The sequence below is a fragment of the Erithacus rubecula genome (genome assembly GCF_903797595.1).
Source record: "Erithacus rubecula genome assembly, contig: scaffold_638_arrow_ctg1, whole genome shotgun sequence".
NCBI lineage: Eukaryota > Metazoa > Chordata > Aves > Passeriformes > Muscicapidae > Erithacus > Erithacus rubecula.
This window is the reverse complement of record NW_027635700.1, coordinates 31,705-49,127: the sequence shown is the minus strand read 5'-3', so window position 1 is coordinate 49,127 and position 17,423 is coordinate 31,705. Positions and strand designations below refer to the sequence as shown.

The 17,423-nt window shown below is 51.6% G+C and overlaps 1 protein-coding gene across 1 annotated transcript; it reads right to left on the bottom strand.

The window, feature by feature from the left end:
- Positions 1 to 7,781: 7,781 nt before the first annotated feature.
- Positions 7,782 to 8,756, bottom strand: LOC306816509 (olfactory receptor 14I1-like; the record flags this gene model as incomplete). The annotated part of the gene is made up of 1 exon (XM_079332942.1): positions 7,782 to 8,756. The coding sequence occupies one exon, from the start codon at positions 8,754 to 8,756 to the stop codon at positions 7,782 to 7,784; it is 975 nt and encodes a 324-aa protein (XP_079189068.1).
- Positions 8,757 to 17,423: the final 8,667 nt, after the last annotated feature.

The following is a 17,423-nucleotide window of genomic DNA, read 5'->3' as shown; positions in this document are numbered from 1 at the left end:
GGTCAGAGGGGTGTGGTCACTGGTTGTGGTTATTAGGGTGAAGGGTGGGTGCATTCAGTGGGTGTGGTCAGTGGGGTGTGGTTATTGGGGTGCAGTTAGCGGAGATGGTTTGTGAGTGTGTTCAGTGGGTGTGGTCACTAGCTGTGGTCAGTGGGTGTGGTCAGTGAATGTGGTCAATTGGGTAACGGGTGAGGATTGTCAGTTGGATGATCAGGGGATGTGGTCATTGGTGTGGTTAGTGGGTGTGAGCAGTGGGTGTGGTTGGTGGGTTTGGTCAGTGAGGGATGGTCACTTGGTGTGGTCTTTGTGGGCAGTGGGGGTGATCAGTGGGGGTGTGGTCAGTGGGTGAGGTCAGTGCGGGTGTGGTCACTTGGGTGGTCATTGCATTGTGGTCAGTGGGGTGACCATTGGGTGTGGTCAGTGGGGTGGTCAGTAGGTATGATCAGTGGTTGGGGCCAATGGGAAGTGGTCCTTGTGGTGGTCAGTGGGGTGTGGTTAGTAGGTGTGGTCAGTGGGGTGTGGGCCTTGGTGTCTGGGCAGTGGGTGTGGTCAGTGGGTGTGTTCAATGATGGGGGTGGCAAGTTGGTGTGGCAAGTGGCATGTGGTCAGTCAGGGTATGGTCGGTTGGGTGGTCAGCTTGGTCAGTTGGGTGGTCAGTGGATTGTGGTCAGTGGGTATGGACAGTGGGAGTGGTCAGTGGGGATGGTCAGTGGGGGTGGTCAGTGGGTGTGGCCATTTGGGGTGATCAGTGCTGGAAGTGTGGGAAGTGGGATGTGGTCAGTGGCTGTGGTAGTCCATGGTAGTGTGGTCACTTGGGATGTCACTGGGGGTGGCGAGTGCGGGTGGTCAGAGGGAATGTGGTAAGTATTTTTAGCGAGAGGATTTGGTCAGATAGGTTGCCATTGGAGAGTGGTCAGTGGGTATGGTCAGTGGTTGTGGTCAGTGAATGTGGTCAATTCGGTAGTTGGGTGGGGGTGGCCAGTTGGGTGGTCAGGGGATGTGGTTGTTGGTGTGGTCAGTGAAGGTATGGTCAGTTTGTCAGTGGAGTGTGGTCAGTGGGTGTGGTCAATGGGGTGTGGGCATTGGTTTCTTGGATATGGGTGTGCTCAGTGGGTGTGCTCAGTGGTTATGGTCAGTGGGGGTGTTCAGTTGGGGTGTGGTCAATTTGGGGGTCATTGGGGTGTGATCCATTGGTGTGTTCAGTGAGATGTGCTCAGTGGAGGTATGGTCATTAGGGCAGTGAGTAGTGTCTGGCCACACCCTATAGTCAGTGGGTGTGGCCAGTGAGTGTGGTCAGTGGGTGCAGTCAGTGAGGGTGGTCAGTGGATGTGGTCAGTGAGAGAACTCGGTGGGTGTGGCCAGTGTGTGTAGGCATTGGTGTCTTGGCAAAGGATGTGGTCAGTGGGTGCAGTCAGTTGTTGTGGTCAGTAGGTGTGGTCACTGGTTGTGGTCAGTGGTATGGTCAGTGGGCTACAGTCATTGAGGCGTGGTATGCAGAGGTGGTCTGTGAGTGTGTTTACTGGGTGTGGTCAGTGGTTGTGGTCAGTATGGGAGCTCAGTGAGGTCTGATCAGTGGGTGTTGCCATATGGGGTAGTCACTGGCATGGTCAGTTGGAGTGGTCAGTAGGAGGTGGTCAGTGGTTTTGGTCAGTGGTAGTGTGGTCAGTTGGGTGGTCAGTGGGTGTGGTCTGTGGGGTGTGGGCATTGGTGTCTTTTCAGTGGATGTGGTCAGAGGGTTATGGTCAGTAGGATGTGGTCATTTGGTTGTGGTCAGTGGGGGTGGTCACTGGATACACTGAGTGTGGTCAGTGTGAGTGGTCAATGGGTGTGTCCCTTTGGGGTGATGAATGAGAAGGTGCTTAGCTAAGGCAAAAGGAGGCTCCCTGTGTGCCCTGCTCCCCTCTCTCTGCTCCTGGGAGCTCTGCAGCCCCTGCTGCCATCCCATCTGCCCAGGCCAGCACAACAGTCCCAGCCTTGGGGCCCTGCAGAGCTGCTCCTGCTTCAGGCCCAGGGCCCATCCCAGAGCTGGGGCAGCCACAAAGCTGTGCCCACTTCTGCTCATTCCTGCTCTGATGAGGATGGATCCTCAGCCACTTGGAGGATGCTGATGAATGTTACTTTTCCAGAGGCTTCTTCTTTCTTGAGCTCCTCAGTTCAGGAATTCAGTGACAAAGGTTCATAAACATTTGTTGAAAACACCCAAGCAAGAAAAGCCCCTGGGAATTATTTCAGTTGTCAATTCTTCTGTGGTTAATTAGAAATATTTCAGAAGCGTATTCCAAGTAAATATACTATATTGAAAACAATACAGAGAGAACAGTTTTGTCCTGTGGGCTTTTCCTGTTTATAAATTGATATCAGCCATGGCCAATTGGTATTGACTCCCAGCAACTTCTAATGCAGGCTGAACTGATATGAAAATCAAGACCCTTCATGGCTGACATGACAATTGATCAGATTTTGTCCCCACACCCGCCCCACCATTTCCCTCATCCCACTTCTAGAACTTTTATGGATCAGGGACAGAGTTGCCAGAAGGAGCAGGGCAGTGATTCTTCCCCTGTGCTCAGCACTGGCACCTCGAGTGATGTGTCCAGTTCTTGTGTACCAATTTAGGAGGGACCTGGAGGGGCTGGAGTGTGTCCAGAGAAAGGTAACAAGGCTGGTGAGGGGTCTGGAACACAAGTCTTGTGAGGAGTGGCTGAGAGAGCTGGGGATGTTTATCCTGGAGAAGAGGAGGCTCGGGGAGACCTCATCACTCTCTACAACTCCCTGACTGGAGAGTGCACCCAGATGGGACTCAGGCTCTTTTCCCAAGGAACAGAAACAGGACAGGAGGACACAGCCTTAGGCTGTACCAGGGGATGTTTAGGCTGGACATTAGGAAATATTCTTGAATAAAAGAGTGATTGGGCACCAGAGAGGTGGGTATGTCACTGTACCTGGAGGTGTTTCAGGATAATCTGGCTATGGCACTGAGTGCCATGGTCTGGGTGACAAGGTGGTGTTGGGTCACAGGTGTAACTTGATGCTCTCAAAGGTCTTTTCCAGCCTGGGTGATTCTGTGATGATTGTGACACTGCAGTACCTCATGGAACTGAGAGGACCAGAGTGACACTGTGTATGACATGGCACCACAGGGCCAAGGGGCCACTGTGACACTGTGGGGCTACATGGAACCAAGGAGTCCATTGTGACACCCTGGGTCCTCGTGGAACCACAGAGGCCACTGTGACACTGCAGGGCCCTGGGGAACCAAGGGGCCATTGTGACACTGTGGAACCAAGGAGAGCCTTGTGAGAGCCTGGGCTCAATGGAATCAAGGGGCCATTGTTCTACTGCAAGTATTCTTTGAACTAAGGCAACAACTGTGACACTGTAGTGCCCCATGGAACCAAGGGTCACTGGTGACACTGCAGGTTTTTGTGTAACCAGGGCTCCATTGTGACACTGCAGCACGAAGGAATTCACAGCAACACTCAGAGGCCTCATGGAACCAAGAGGCCACTGTGACACTGCAGGACCTTGTGGGACCATGCAGAGCATTGTGACAGGGCAGGACCTTGTGCAATGATGGGGCCATTGTGACACTGCAGGGCCCCATGGAACCAAGGGGCAAGTGCTGCTTATCAGGGACTCATGGGATGAAGGAAACTTGTTTGACACTGTGGTGCCCCTTGGGATCAACAGGCCATTGTGACACTGTGGGACCAAGGAGAGCATTGCTGTACTGTGAGACCTCATGGAACCAAGGATCCACTCTGGCACTGCGGGGACCAAGGATCAAAGGGACTTTGTGATACCAAGGTGTCCCATGGAACCAAAGGGACATTGTGACACTAGGAAGTCTCATGGACTCATGGAGACCATTATGGCAATTTAAAGTACCTTGGAACTGTGTTGACACAAAGATGATGTGGGATTGTGGATCTGCTGGTGGGTAGGAGGGCTCTGCAAAGGGATCTGGACAGGCTAGATCTCGGACTCAAATACAACCAGGTGAGGTTTAACAAGGCTGAGAGCTGGGTCCTGCACTGTGGAAGCAACAAGCCCTGCAGTGCTACAGACTGGGGACAGAGTGGCTGGACATCAGCCAGCCAGAAAGGGACCTGGGGGCACTGATGGACAGCAGGCTGGACATGAGCCAGCAGAGTGCCCAGGTGGCCAAGAAGGCCAATGGAACCTGGCATGGCTCAGCAGTGCTGTGGGCATCAGGAGCAGGGCAGTGATTCTTCCCCTTTGCTCAGCACTGATGATACTGCATCTAGAGTGCTGTGTCCAGTTCTGGGCCCCACAATTTAGGAAGGACATGAAAGGGGCTCAAGCGAGTGGAGAAGGGCAACAAAGCTGATGAGAGGTCTGGAATACAAGCCCTGTGAAGAGTGGGTGAGGGAGCTAAGGCAGTTTATTCTTGGGAAGAGGAAGCTCAGAGAGACAAAGTGGTGTCAGGGCAGAGGTTGGACTTGATCTCCAAGGACTTTTCCAGCCTGGCTGATTTTGTGATTCTCTGAAACCACCCCTGGAAAAGTTGCAGGATGAGCCCTGAGACTCCTCTTCAGAAGGTCCAGCAGCCCAGATCCCTCAGCTTCTCCACACAGCCCCAAAGCCCATCCTGTCAGTCCTGCAGAGCCTCTCTAGTCCCTCCTCACTACCCACAACAGGGAGCCCCACACCCAGACACAGCAGCCCAGATGTGCCCCCTTGGCCTGTGGTGCCTCTGGCAAAGGAGCAGCACAAGGCACTGCAGGAGCCTGCAGACAATTCCTGAAGCACTTGTAGGATGATCCTGCAGCCCAAGGGACATTCCCATGGTGACAACTCGGGAATTGAAATGGAAAACCCAGCCATAGAGAAATGGCAAAATCATGATGGGTTGTTTGCAGGGGAGGGGACAGGATTGTGAAAGAGACAGAAATATGGATCAGGAATGAGGAAAGAAAGTAAAGGTGAATCAAAGGAAATGCTCAGGGCTGTGTGGGGGTGGCTACAAGGCAGCTGTGGCTCTGAGAAAGAGTGTCTGCAGTGGGACTGGCAACTCACAGCTCATGGGAACAAATTTTCTGCCTGACTGCAGGGGCCACGACAAACCTGAGTGGTTACCCTTGTGTCCCTCAGCCCTTGCTGGCCCCAGGGACTGATGGCATTTGTGCTCACTCAGCTCCATCTCCCCACAGCAGCACCATGGGGGTGCTGACGCCTGCTCTGTGCAGTGCAAACAGGGGCTCCTGAGCCAGTGCTGCCGTGTCTGTGCCTGCAAGGATGCAGCACCTGTGTGAGCTGGGGGAGAGGCCAGGGCTGCAGAGGGGGGATGTTGTTGGCAGGTGCATGAGGACGCTCTGGGACGCTGCCCTGGGCTGTCCAGCGCAGTGGGGATGGATCAGCCCCTGCTGTGCTGCTCCTTGCCAGGGTCTCCCCCTTGCAGGGATCTTGCAGAGCACCAGCCATGCTGTTTGCCCCCAGCCTGCCCACAGCCCAGCCTGGGGCTGCTCATGGGGGTTTTCTCTGCACAGCACTGGCCTGGCCAAGTGTTCTGGATAAAGCCTGGCCAAGGAGCCTGGAGCCCCCAGGGCCTGCCCTGAGGCATGAGCACTACCCCAGCAGTGCCCATGGTCTGTCCCTGCTGCAGCCCCGGCACTGCCACCCCCAGGGCTGTGCCCAGCCCCGAGAGCACTCAGGCCCTGCAGCAACACGAGGGGCAGGAGGGCAGCGGGGCAGTGGCAGGGGAGCAGCACTGGCAACACCAAGTGCTGCTGCTGCTGCTGGGCACAGCTGCTGTGCCAGCACTGATCTGCCCCAGCTCTGCACACAGACATTGCTGCTGCAGCTCTAGAGAAGGGAAAAAATTGGGAAACTCTGGTGAAAACTTTGCTTGGAGATCCTTTAGTTCATTTATGGCCCCTGAGAGCACAGCCCCACGTTGTCATAGTCTATGGACACAGGGATAGTGGAGTGAAACCAAATGAGAAATGGCGCAAACAATGACATTTCTTTGTGGACAGTATTAAAAAGAGGTAAAACAAGGCAAAAGAACCTCCAAAACGGAACCAAGAAGTATCAAAGGTGGCTTTTATTAACTGTGTTCTGCAGAAATTGGCCAGCAGTTTAACGTTTCTGGAAGCAGCCAGTCGTCAGTGTCCACACTGCAGCCTTGAGCTCCTGGTTCCTCAGGCTGTAGATGAGGGAGTTCAGGGCTGGAGGCACCACCGAGTACAGAACTGACACTGCCAGATCCAGGGATGGGGAGGAGATGGAGAGGGGCTTCAGGTAGGCAAATGTGCCAGTGCTGAGGAACAGGGAAACCACAGTCAGGTGAGGAAGGCAGGTGGAAAAGGATTTGTGCCATCCCTGCTCAGAGGGGATCCTCAGCACAGCCCTGATGATCTGCACATAACTGAAAACAATGAACACAAAACAACCAAATGATAAACAGGAACTAACAGCAAGAAGCCCAAGTTCCCTGAGGTAGGAATTTGAGCAGGAGAGCTTGAGGATGTGTGGGATTTCACAGAAGAACTGGCCCAGGACATTGCCCTTACACAGTGGCAGGGAAAATGTATTGGCTGTGAGCAGCAGAGCATTGAGAAAGCCACTGGCCCAGGCAGCTGCTGCCATGTGGGCACAAGCTCTGCTGCCCAGGAGGGTCCCGTAGTGCAGGGGTTTGCAGATGGACACGTAGCGGTCGTAGCACATAATGGTCAGGAGGAAATATTCTGTTCCAATGAAAAACAGAAATAAAAAAAGCTGGATGACACCCTTCATAGGAGATGTTCCTGGTGTCCCAGAGGGAATTGTGCATGGCTTTGGGGACAGTGGTGCAGATGCAGCCCAGGTCAGTGAGGGCCAGGTTGAGCAGGAAGAAGAACATGGGGGTGTGCAGGTGGTGGCCGCAGGCTACGGCGCTGATGATGAGGCCGTTGGCCAGGAGGGCAGCCAGGGAGATGCCCAGGAAGAGGCAGAAGTGCAGGAGCTGCAGCTGCCGCGTGTGTGCCAGTGGCAGCAGGAGGAAGTGGCTGATGGAGCTGCTGTTGGACATTGCTTCACTCTGAGCATTGTGGGCTAATTATTTTTCAATGTTTAAAGAAAACATTGAGAAGCTGGACAAGTAGAATGAGAGATAACAGAGGGAGGATATGTGACAAATAAATCTCTGCATGAACATTTAATTTATTTAAACACACACAAAGCGTAATTCCAAATTTACGTAGTCTGTGAGTCAAGTTAGACAGTGAACTCAATAAGGGAAGATGACAAAATATGTAGGGTGAAAATAATCACAAGAGAAAAGTAGAAAAGTCTGTCCTCCTACTTGTAGCACTATACAAAGCTTTAGAAGGCAGGCTTGGAATGTAATATGTTACATTGAATGCGCTGCAGAAGAAAATAGAAAAATTTTAGCTTCAGAAAAGTATCCATGCCTAGCTTTCCTAGGGCATCCTTGAGCTCCTAGTTCCTCAGGCTGTATCAGGGCTGGAGGCACCACCAAGTACAGAACTGACAGGGCCACATCCAGGCATGGGGAGGTGATGGAGGGGGGCTTCATACTGTGCTTGTGAAAAGATTCACCAGAAACAGGTGAGGGAGGGGGCTGGAAAGGGCTCTGGCCACAGTCTGTGGCTACAGCAAAGGTGGAGAGAAAAATATGAGAAAGGGTAGAAATAATGACGTTTATACATGGACAATATTTAAAACAGAAACAAAGGAGAAAAAATCCACAACAAAATCAACAAGAAATATCCAAGATGACTCCTATTGCAAGTGATTTGCAGAAATTGGCAAGCAGTTTACTGTTTCTGAACTCCTCCAGTCATAAGTGACCACACTGCAGCCTTGAGCTCCTGGTTCCTCAGGCTGTAGATGAGGGGGTTCAGGGCTGGAGGAACCACTGAGTACAGAACAGACAGGGTCAGATCCATGGATTGGGAAGAGATGGAGGGGGGCTTTAGGTTAGCAAACACTGCAGTGCTGAGGAACAGGGAAACCACGGCCAGGTGAGGGAGGCAGGTGGAAAAGGATTTGTGCCGTCCCTGCTCAGAGGGGATCCTCAGCACAGCCCTGATGATCTGCACATAACTGAAAACAATGAACACAAAACAGCCAAATCCTAAACAAGCACTAACTGTAAGGAGCCCAAATTCCCTGAGATAGGATTTGGAGGAGGAGAGCTTGAGGATGTGTGGGATTTCACAGAAGAACTGGTCCAGGACATTGCCATGGCACAGGGGCAGGGAAAATGTATTGGCTGTGTGCATGAGAGCATTGAGAAAGCCACTGGCCCAGGCAGCTGCTGCCATGTGGGCACAAGCTCTGCTGCCCAGGAGGGTCCCGTAGTGCAGGGGTTTGCAGATGGACACATAGCGGTCATAGCACATGATGGTCAGGAGGGAAAACTCTGATGAAAGGAAAAAGACAAATAGAAATAGCTGTGCCACACATCCTGAGTAGGAGATGTTCCTGGTGTCCCAGAGGGAATTGTGCATGGCTTTGGGGACAGTGGTGCAGATGCAGCCCAGGTCAGTGAGGGCCAGGTTGAGCAGGAAGAAGAACATGGGGGTGTGCAGGTGGTGGCCGCAGGCTACGGCGCTGATGATGAGGCCGTTGGCCAGGAGGGCAGCCAGGGAGATGCCCAGGAAGAGGCAGAAGTGCAGGAGCTGCAGCTGCCGCGTGTCTGCCAGTGGCAGCAGGAGGAAGTGGCTGATGGAGGTGCTGTTGGACACTTGCTGTGTCTTGGCACAGGGATCTGTAAAAAAGTTAATCATGGAATAGTTCAGTTTGGAGAGAATTTAAATATCCCAGCACAGCTTGGTGGCACTTTCCCCCAACTGCCTGCCCAGGGCTCTGCTGCCTGGATCTGTCCCTGCCAGCAGCTGCTTCCCTCTGCTCAGGAATGGGCCCTGCCAGTGCTGCCAGAGCCCAGCCCAGCCCTGGGGGCTCTGCTCTGCCCTGCAGACCCCTCCCAGCACAAGGCACTGCCCAGGGTCAGCTCAGCCTCTGCAGGCTCTGATGGCAGCATCACAGCAACTCTGAGGAGGCTGGAAAAGCGACAGTGATGCTGCCTGTAATGGACCTTGTGCTGATTTCTCCCTTCACCCTGTTTATTACGATGTAGAGATTTTTTTGTTTTTAATTTTTGTCAACCTGAACTGAGAGATGAATATCAGTGTGCTATTTCCCATCCAGGCAACCCAGAGCAATAGATTTAATAACAGCTCCTGCCTTGCTGTGCTCCCTGTATAATCTAATTCAAAATACTCTGGAGTGAAATGTCATGCTAGAGTCATGACACATGAATACTGAACAATGCAGCATCCTCACAACATAAGGACAACACTTCCAAGCCTTACCAGCTATCTCCTTCCACCCAGACTTTCTCCCCCAGTGCTGTGAGCAGCTCCCAGGGCTGGCTGAGAGCTGTTCCTGGCTTGCATCAGAGTCCCTGCCCCAGCACAGCACCCTGGGCTGCAGGACCTGGACACCCCTGGCTGCTCTACACAAGAAAGAATCAGAGAATGTACTGACAGAGTCTGTAGGCATTGGGATGTTCCAGCTTTAGGAGATCACTCCAGGAGCTGCTGCTGCACTGTCCTGCAGCCAGAGGCTTCCTGTGTCAAGGACTGAGATTGATTCTGCCCCAGTCACTTGTGTGCATCTTCCCAGCCCTGACTGATTGAAGCTCTCTGTGCCTCTGTGCTGTGCCTGGGGTGGCTGCAGGCAGTGCCCTCAGCCCTTCTGGGCTCTGAGAAAAGCTGCTCATCAAGAGAAATGTGCTTTTGAAGCTCTTCTTAATAGCTAGGATGGCCCTCTGTGCCAGAAGCCCAGCCCAGCTCAGCAGCACAGGCACAGCACAAGGACTTTAATGACACTCTTGAGGGGTTGTGCTTATGCCCTGAACATCAGTCCCTGAGAGGGAGCTGGAGAAACCTCTCAAGAACTCCAAGTCAGAAATAAACTCTGAAGTTTCTTCAAGTTTTAATGGGTCTCACTGAAGGACACAACTGAGAAGGCGTCCCCAGGTTCTAGTTAGAGCAGGAGAGAAGCCATGTCTTGGTGGCCTAGGGCACAGCAGGGACTGTGCCACCAAGGGCTGTGAGGAGACACCTTGTCCTGAGCCACTGGGGCCTCCTGGCACAGCCCCAGCAAGGCTGGGCACTGTCACCCCTTGTCCTGCTCTCAGCATCCCCCCCACATCCCAGTGGCCTCAGGGATCTGCTGGGACCAGTCCCTGGGGAGTCTTGGTGAGGAATGGCCCTGGGGGGCTCCTTTATGCTTCCAAGGACTGCAGGTTTTTAGAAGGCTTTGGGTTTTGCTTTTGCCTTGCAGTCTCTGAGAGCTTTGTGCAATCATGACCTCCAATTATCTGCTTCAATTAGTCCCTTGAAAGCCCTTCTCAGTAACAACACTCAGTGGGATCCATTAATGCTTTGAGACACTTTGGGGTTTTTTTCTGACTTGGACTCCTGGAAAGGTTTGTTAAATCTCCTCTCAGGCCCTCAGGTTCCAAGGCTCAGCACCAAATGCACCAAGGGGCTCATTGGGATCAACAAGTCCTGACAAACTTTGGCTGTGCCTTGATTTCCCTCTGATCTGGTGCAGTTCATTAGGAATGTTTCCTAATAGAGTTAAGGAGAAATATTTCAAAGAGCTTCTAAGAAATGCACATTCCTATTTTAAAGGATGTCTTTTATTCCTGTTCACTTTAGAGCAGAGGTGATTGCAGCATTCTGTGATTGATGTTAATCCAGGGTCTTTCCTCAGGAGGTCTGGTCAGATCAGAGAAGCTGTGCCTTGAGATCTGACCCAGTTTGGACAACCTTCCTGCACATTCCCCAACCTCCTCCTGTTTGTCCACACTCACCTGGGACCTGCTTTGTTTGGAGAGATGCTGCACACAGCCAAAAAGAAGTTTCCCCCCTTTTTTTCCCTCTCTTTTTTAAGCAATCTAAAACTCTTGAATTTCCTCATTCAAGAAAGACACTTTCAATTAGTGTGGCAGCCGAAGTTGGAGGAGGTTCCCCTTCCCCAAGGCAGAACCCTGCAAGGAATGTTTGAGATCTTTGCACTTCTTCGTTCTGTGAGACCTTAAAGTGTCACGAAGACTCCTTGGTTCCATGAGGTTCCAGACTGTCACAGTAGATATTTGGGTCCATGGGGCCCCATGGTGTCACAATGCTCTTTTTGGTTCTGAATTACCAAAATTACCAATTACCATGGGGCCCCATGAAAGGAATTTTTTAGACCTTTGGGCTCCTTGATTCCACAAGGCCTTTTTTGTCACCATGGACTCTTGGTTCTGTGAGGTTCTATGCTGTCACAATGGAGATTTGTGTCCATGGGGCCCCACAGTGTCACAATGCTCTTTTTGCTTCCATGAGACCTTGATCTGTCACACTGACTTTTGGTTCCTTGAGAATCTGTACTCTCAACAATGGTCTTAGCGTCACAAGAAACCCTTGGTTCCATGAGATTCTTGAGTGTCAAAATGGAATCCTTGGTTCCAATTGGCCCCACAGTGTCACCATGGTCTCCTTGGTTCTATTCAGTGGCCATTCAGTGTCACAATGGCCCATAGGTTTCATGAGGCCCCACAGTGTCACAGTGGACCTTTGGTTCCATGAGTTCCCCCCAATGTCACAAGAGTCTTCTTGGATTCACAGTGTCAAAATGGTTCCTTGGCTTCACACAGCCCCGCTGTGTCACAATGAACTCTTGGTTCTATTAAACCCTACAGGGTCACAGGGATTTCCTTGGTTCCATGAGGTTCTGTAGTGTCACAATGGACGTTTGGTTCCATGTTATCCACAGGGTCACAGTGGTTTCCTTTTCCCTGTGGCACCCAGCAGAATACCCCACTGGCAGGGCCAAATGCCTGGGAAGAAAGAAGAGAAGCACGCATTTGGAGTCATGGTTTTTGTCTTCCCAGGTCACAGTGCCATGGGGTGGGGCCCTGCTGTCCTGGAGGTGGCTGAACACTGGCCTGTCCACAGAAGAGGGAAAAGACAACAACCTCTGTCCATGGAACTACAACAGCAGAGAGGTCAGGCTTGAGAGGAATGTTGCATTTTTCTTTGCAAACAAGCTATGGATATCTGTTGGTAGATAGAGTTAGCACTAAGAGGTAAAAGAAACAAAGGGAGGCATTCCACTGATTGATAAATGGGAAAAGAGATTTGCTTTTACAAAAAAACTGTAGATTTGCTGGTAATTGAAATTGGATATCAGAAGATGAAAGAAGCAATTGGGGGGGGGGGGGGGAAAACTATGAATTCTGTAAGAATTAAAAAATTAAAAGGGAGAGTTGCAGAGAGGAATCTCAGGCATCAGGTGTTCCAGGAAGTCTGGGCTTCTCAAGTACCTCAGCCACTAAGGAAAAAGAGAGGGAAATGTGGCAAGGAAAACAGGATAAAAAGGAGGCTGTGTCCTCCAAAAATTTGAGAGATCCCAGGGCAATGTGCCATGGCCTCTCCCTTTATTTGAATAAAGCAAAAAGTACTCCTCTGTCTCCTTTTTGGACATAAACCTCTGGTGTTTGTGGATTCATTTTCCTTACAGACTGAAGGCTGGGCTTAAAAGACTGTCACCAGCACAGGAAACATACATCTGAGAGGAAAGATGTGTGCTACTGTCTTTACAAATCATTTGATGGGTGAAGGGATTGGTGTTAAGACCTTTGAAATGGGTCATAATGTTTCTACTGACTTTGGGCAGCAGGTTTGTTACCAGGTCCAGACAGCTTGGCTCCTGAAACAGACAAGGGTCTGCACAAACCTGAACTTCTTAATTTGGGGGGAAATTCCAGGTTCAAGGGGGAATATGGGGTACACGGGTTGGGAAGACCGTACCTTCCTAGTACCTTTGGCAGTGGGTAAAGGAAAAGGGCAAGGTGTGGCCAGGAGTTAAGGATAAAGGGAGGCTGCACCCTCTGAAAGCTTAAGAGAGAAAGAACGGTGGGTGTGTACCCAGGTGAACTCTCATCCTTTATTCAAATAAAGTTGAAAGTGTGCTCTGTCTCCTTTTTGGACATAAACCTGTGATGCTTATGGATTTTCCTGACAATGACAATATGAAATCTCATGGAACCAAGTGTCCACAGTTTCATGGCGCAGCCTCATGGAGCGCTGAAGACCATAATGTCACAATGGGAACACATGGAACAATGACTCCATAGCAACATTGCAGGGCCTCATGGAATGCAAGAGATCCTTGTAAATGGATGGAATGGAAATTCATGGAACCAAGTGCTCACTGTTTTATAGCAAGGCCTCATGGAATGATGGATACCATTGTGTTGCAATGGAAACACATGGCACAAAGGCTCCACTGTGACCCAGAAGGGCCTCATGGAATGCAAGAGATCATTGTGATGCACTGGAAACCCATGTAACCAAGGCTCTGTTGGGACAAACCTGGGCCTGATGGAACCAAGGAGACCATTGTGATGAAATGGAATCTCAAGAAACCTTGGGTCAATTGTCAACACATCAGGCTCTCATAAAACTTAGGAGAACATTGTGACACAATGGATTCTTATGGAACCAAGGCCCCATTGTGACAGCGCAGCCTGATGGAAACCCAGTGCCACTGGGACATGCCTAGCCTTGGAGGAAGCAAGTGTCCACTGTGACACAGCAAAGCCCCGTGAATCACAGGAGAGCACAGTGACACCATGTAATCTTGGGGAACAAAATGTTAATTGTAAACAGAGCAGGGACTCATGGAAGCCAGGAAACTATTGTTATGCTGCACTTTGTCACAATGGGGCCCTGCTGTGTGAGTATCCATTTCCCCACAATCTGATGGGTCCCATGAGGCCCCACTGTGTCTCAATGTCCCCTTGCTTCCACAAGCCATGGCACAGTCCCAATTGCCCCTGGGTTCCATGAGGCCATGCTATTTTCAGAATTGACTCTTGTTTCCATGAGATTCCATTGCATCACAATGGTCCCCATGTTTCCATGAGGCTGTGCTGTGTCACAAAGGACACTGGATTCCAAAAGAGCTGGCAGTATCCCAATGGCAAAAGGGTTCCAGGAGGCCGTGCCATGTCACAATTGACTGTTGCTTCCATGAGATTTCATTGTGACACAGAGCTCTCCCACACCCCATGAGGCCTTGATCTGCCACAATGGTGTCTTGTTTCTACTGTACCTGTCAAAATTTTCCTGGCCCTTGTGGTCCATCTGGCCTCTCTCTGTCAGAATTGACCTTTGATTCCATTGCATTACAACACTCCCTATGTTTCCATGACCTGCCCTGTGTCTCAATGGACACTGGATTCCACAAGAGCTGGAAGTGTCCCAGTGGCTCTTGTCTCCTATTCGGCTCCACTTTGTCAAAATAAAGCCTTGGTTTCTAGAGATTTCACTGTGTAACAATACTCCCTTAGTTTCCTGAGAACCTGATGTGGTGACAATTGACCCTTGGTTCCTTGAGATTTGATTGCTTCACAGTGGTCTCCTTGGTTTTATAAAGCCCATGTTCGTCACAACAGTTTCAGGATATTCCATTACAACATAATGGTCTCCAACACTCTATAAGGCTGCATTGTGAAACAGTGGACACTTTGTTCCATGGGATTCCATTAGGTAACAATGTTCTCATGTGTTCCATTAGGCCTGGCTCTGTCACAATGGACACTTGCTTGCTCCAGCCCTGGAAATGTCCCATTGGCACCTGGGTTCCATAAGGCCCTTCTATCTTGAAAATTTACCTGTTCTCCCAGTACATTCCATTGCCTCACAATGGTCTCCTTGGTCCCATCAGGTCTCACTGTGTCACAATGCAGCCTTGGGTTCTCGACATTCCATTGCCTCACAATGGTCTCCTGTGTTCATTAGGCTTAGTGTGTCACAATGGACACTTGGTTCCATGAGCAGTGTCAGTGTCCCAGAGGCACCTGTGTCTCATGGCACGCTGCTGTGTTACACCTGACAGTTTGTTCCATGAGATTCCATGGAGTCACAATGGTCACTTGGTTCCATGGGGCCCCGCTGTGTCTCAATGGCCCCTTTGCTTCCATGAGCCATGGTATGGTCCTGCTTGCACCTGGGTTCCATGAGGCCATGCCACGTTCACAATTGACACTTGCTTCCATGAGATTTCATTGCATGACAATTGTCCCCATGTTTCCATGAGGCTGTGCTGTGTCACAATGGACACTGGGTTCCACATGCCCTGGTGATCTACCAAAATAAATAAGAGTATTGGTCTAATACTGATACTCAGCTGTGATGGACAAAACACTCTTTAACAATTTATAGTTAGAAAGTGTATGTTTATTCAGCGCTGGGCAGCAGCGTGAGGTAATCTGTGGGCTTCATTGAAGCCACAGGTTTAAAATTGCAAGGGCCTGAGGCCTTTTTCTCCTTTCTCATGCTAAGGAAAATTTCTCTCGGGTCTGCTGCAGTTTGCCTGTTCCTCCCTGGATCTTCCCAAGGTGATAAACCTCGGGAAAAACAGGAAGGAATTCACAATAAGATTAAGCACCTGCTGTTCTTCAGAAAGTAAGGAAAAACAGTTCTCACGATCTGTGAGAACGTTCTGTTTTCTTCTACTATCCAATGGACGGCCATTCCTCTCTTCTTCAGCGATCCACACTATAAAAGTGGTTCGCCTTCACAATAAAGTTGCTTCTCTTTGCTGCTAGCTGGAGGAGTCATTGTCGTTATTCTCCGCGGCCGTATCGCGAATAACGACAATTGGAGGTTCCACCGAGATCGTCCTTCACGGGAGCCGAGACCGTCTTTCGCCAGGATAGCGCGAGCGCCGCCGCGGAGCCAGCCTCGACCACCCCGGACCGCGAGCGCCGCCGCGGAGCGGAGCCACCCCGGACTGCGAGCGCCCTAGCGACCGTTCCCCTTTCCGCGGAGAGAAGGTACTGTGTTTCCCCCCCCCCCCCTCCTCCAAACTAGCGGCTAGGCGAAAAATTCTAAAATGGGGAACAATCTATCCAAACAAGAGGAGATTATTATCTCATTATGGAGGGATGTTCTAGAGGACTTAAACACCCAAATCCCAGATAAAGATTTGATTGCCTTGCTAGCTTGGGCAAAGGAGCGCGGTTTTTCAGAGGAGGAAGGAGAAGTTTTTTCAATGGAAGTTTGGAAAGAGCTGGGGAATCTGTTGTGTGCAGCTCTCCATAAAGGAGATGTTTCAGTGTGCCCGCTGCTTACTACCTGGGGGACTATTCATCAGAGTTTTGTGGAGGATGAGGCGAGATTTGAACGGAGCGAGGGCGAGTCCGATGACTGCTCCGAGAACCCCCCAAAGTCAGGACAGCGCCCCCCGCTCGCATCCCAAGATAGCGCGGCGTCCTTTCCCCGGAGGGCGGTAACGGCAGAGACAGTGCAAAAGCCAGCTATTCCACTGGAGGTAGTGGAGCAAGTCACGTTCGCGATCACGACGGCCATCTGGGAGGCGTTTTTGCCCTATGTCACCACCCCCGATGAACCGCGGCGCATCGCGAATGGCCCAGCAGCGAGAATGGGTCCCTGGCTGCCGGCGGGCCCCCCCTAGACCAAAGACGGCAGGGGCAGCCGGCCGCAGGGGCGGGGCTATCGCTACCCCCTGCGCGACGCTTGACGTCACGGCCCACGATCCCGGAAGCTTCGGGTCCCCCCACCAACCCTCCCGGGACGCCGCCGGGATCCTCCTCGTCTCTAGGGGCGTGTCCTGCCGCGCAGGCCCCAAACAAGGTCGCCGCTCCTGCCTCCGCGGCTGGCCCTGTCTCAACGGGATCGGAGACCGCCGCGACATCCTCCGTGGGGCAGGAGTCGCCGCCTTCGTCATCCCACTCCAGCGCCACAGACGCCGACGACCACAACACCCCCGCCGGAGGCGTGGTGTCCCTTCGGCCAGCAATCGCGGCAGAAACCCCCGCGTAATTTGGGAGGCTGTCAGGTTGCGGGCATTGCAAAACGGGGATTGGGACCTCTTAGAGAAGGTGGGAATGCCAAGAAAAGGAGTTTTCCAGATGGAGGGAAGCGTCCAGGGTGACCCCGCGGGGCCCTACCCGGCCCCCGGGGATGACCTGTCGCAAAGCAGTGATGGGGACACCCGGGGGACGGAAGGGGCTCAGGCTTTTCCCGTCTTCAAAGGGGCGCAAGGTCAACTCGACCGGCATGACCCAATTGCTTGGCGTGTTGTCCAAGATATACAAGATAAGGTAGCACGCTTTGGACTCGGTTCCACCCAGGTCATGCAGATTCTTAGAGTATTAAATACAGACCTGTTAGCACCTTATGATATAAGGCATATAGCACAGGTGCTATTTCAGCCAGTGCAGTTCAGAGTGTTTGAGGATACCTGGGTGCAAATGGCTGATAGGGCTGCTGCAGACAATATGGGGCTGCCCCAGGATGACCCTAGGTATGCAATAGGCCGAGAGGTTTTGATGGGTACGTTTCGTTTCTCTAACCCTGACCTCCAAG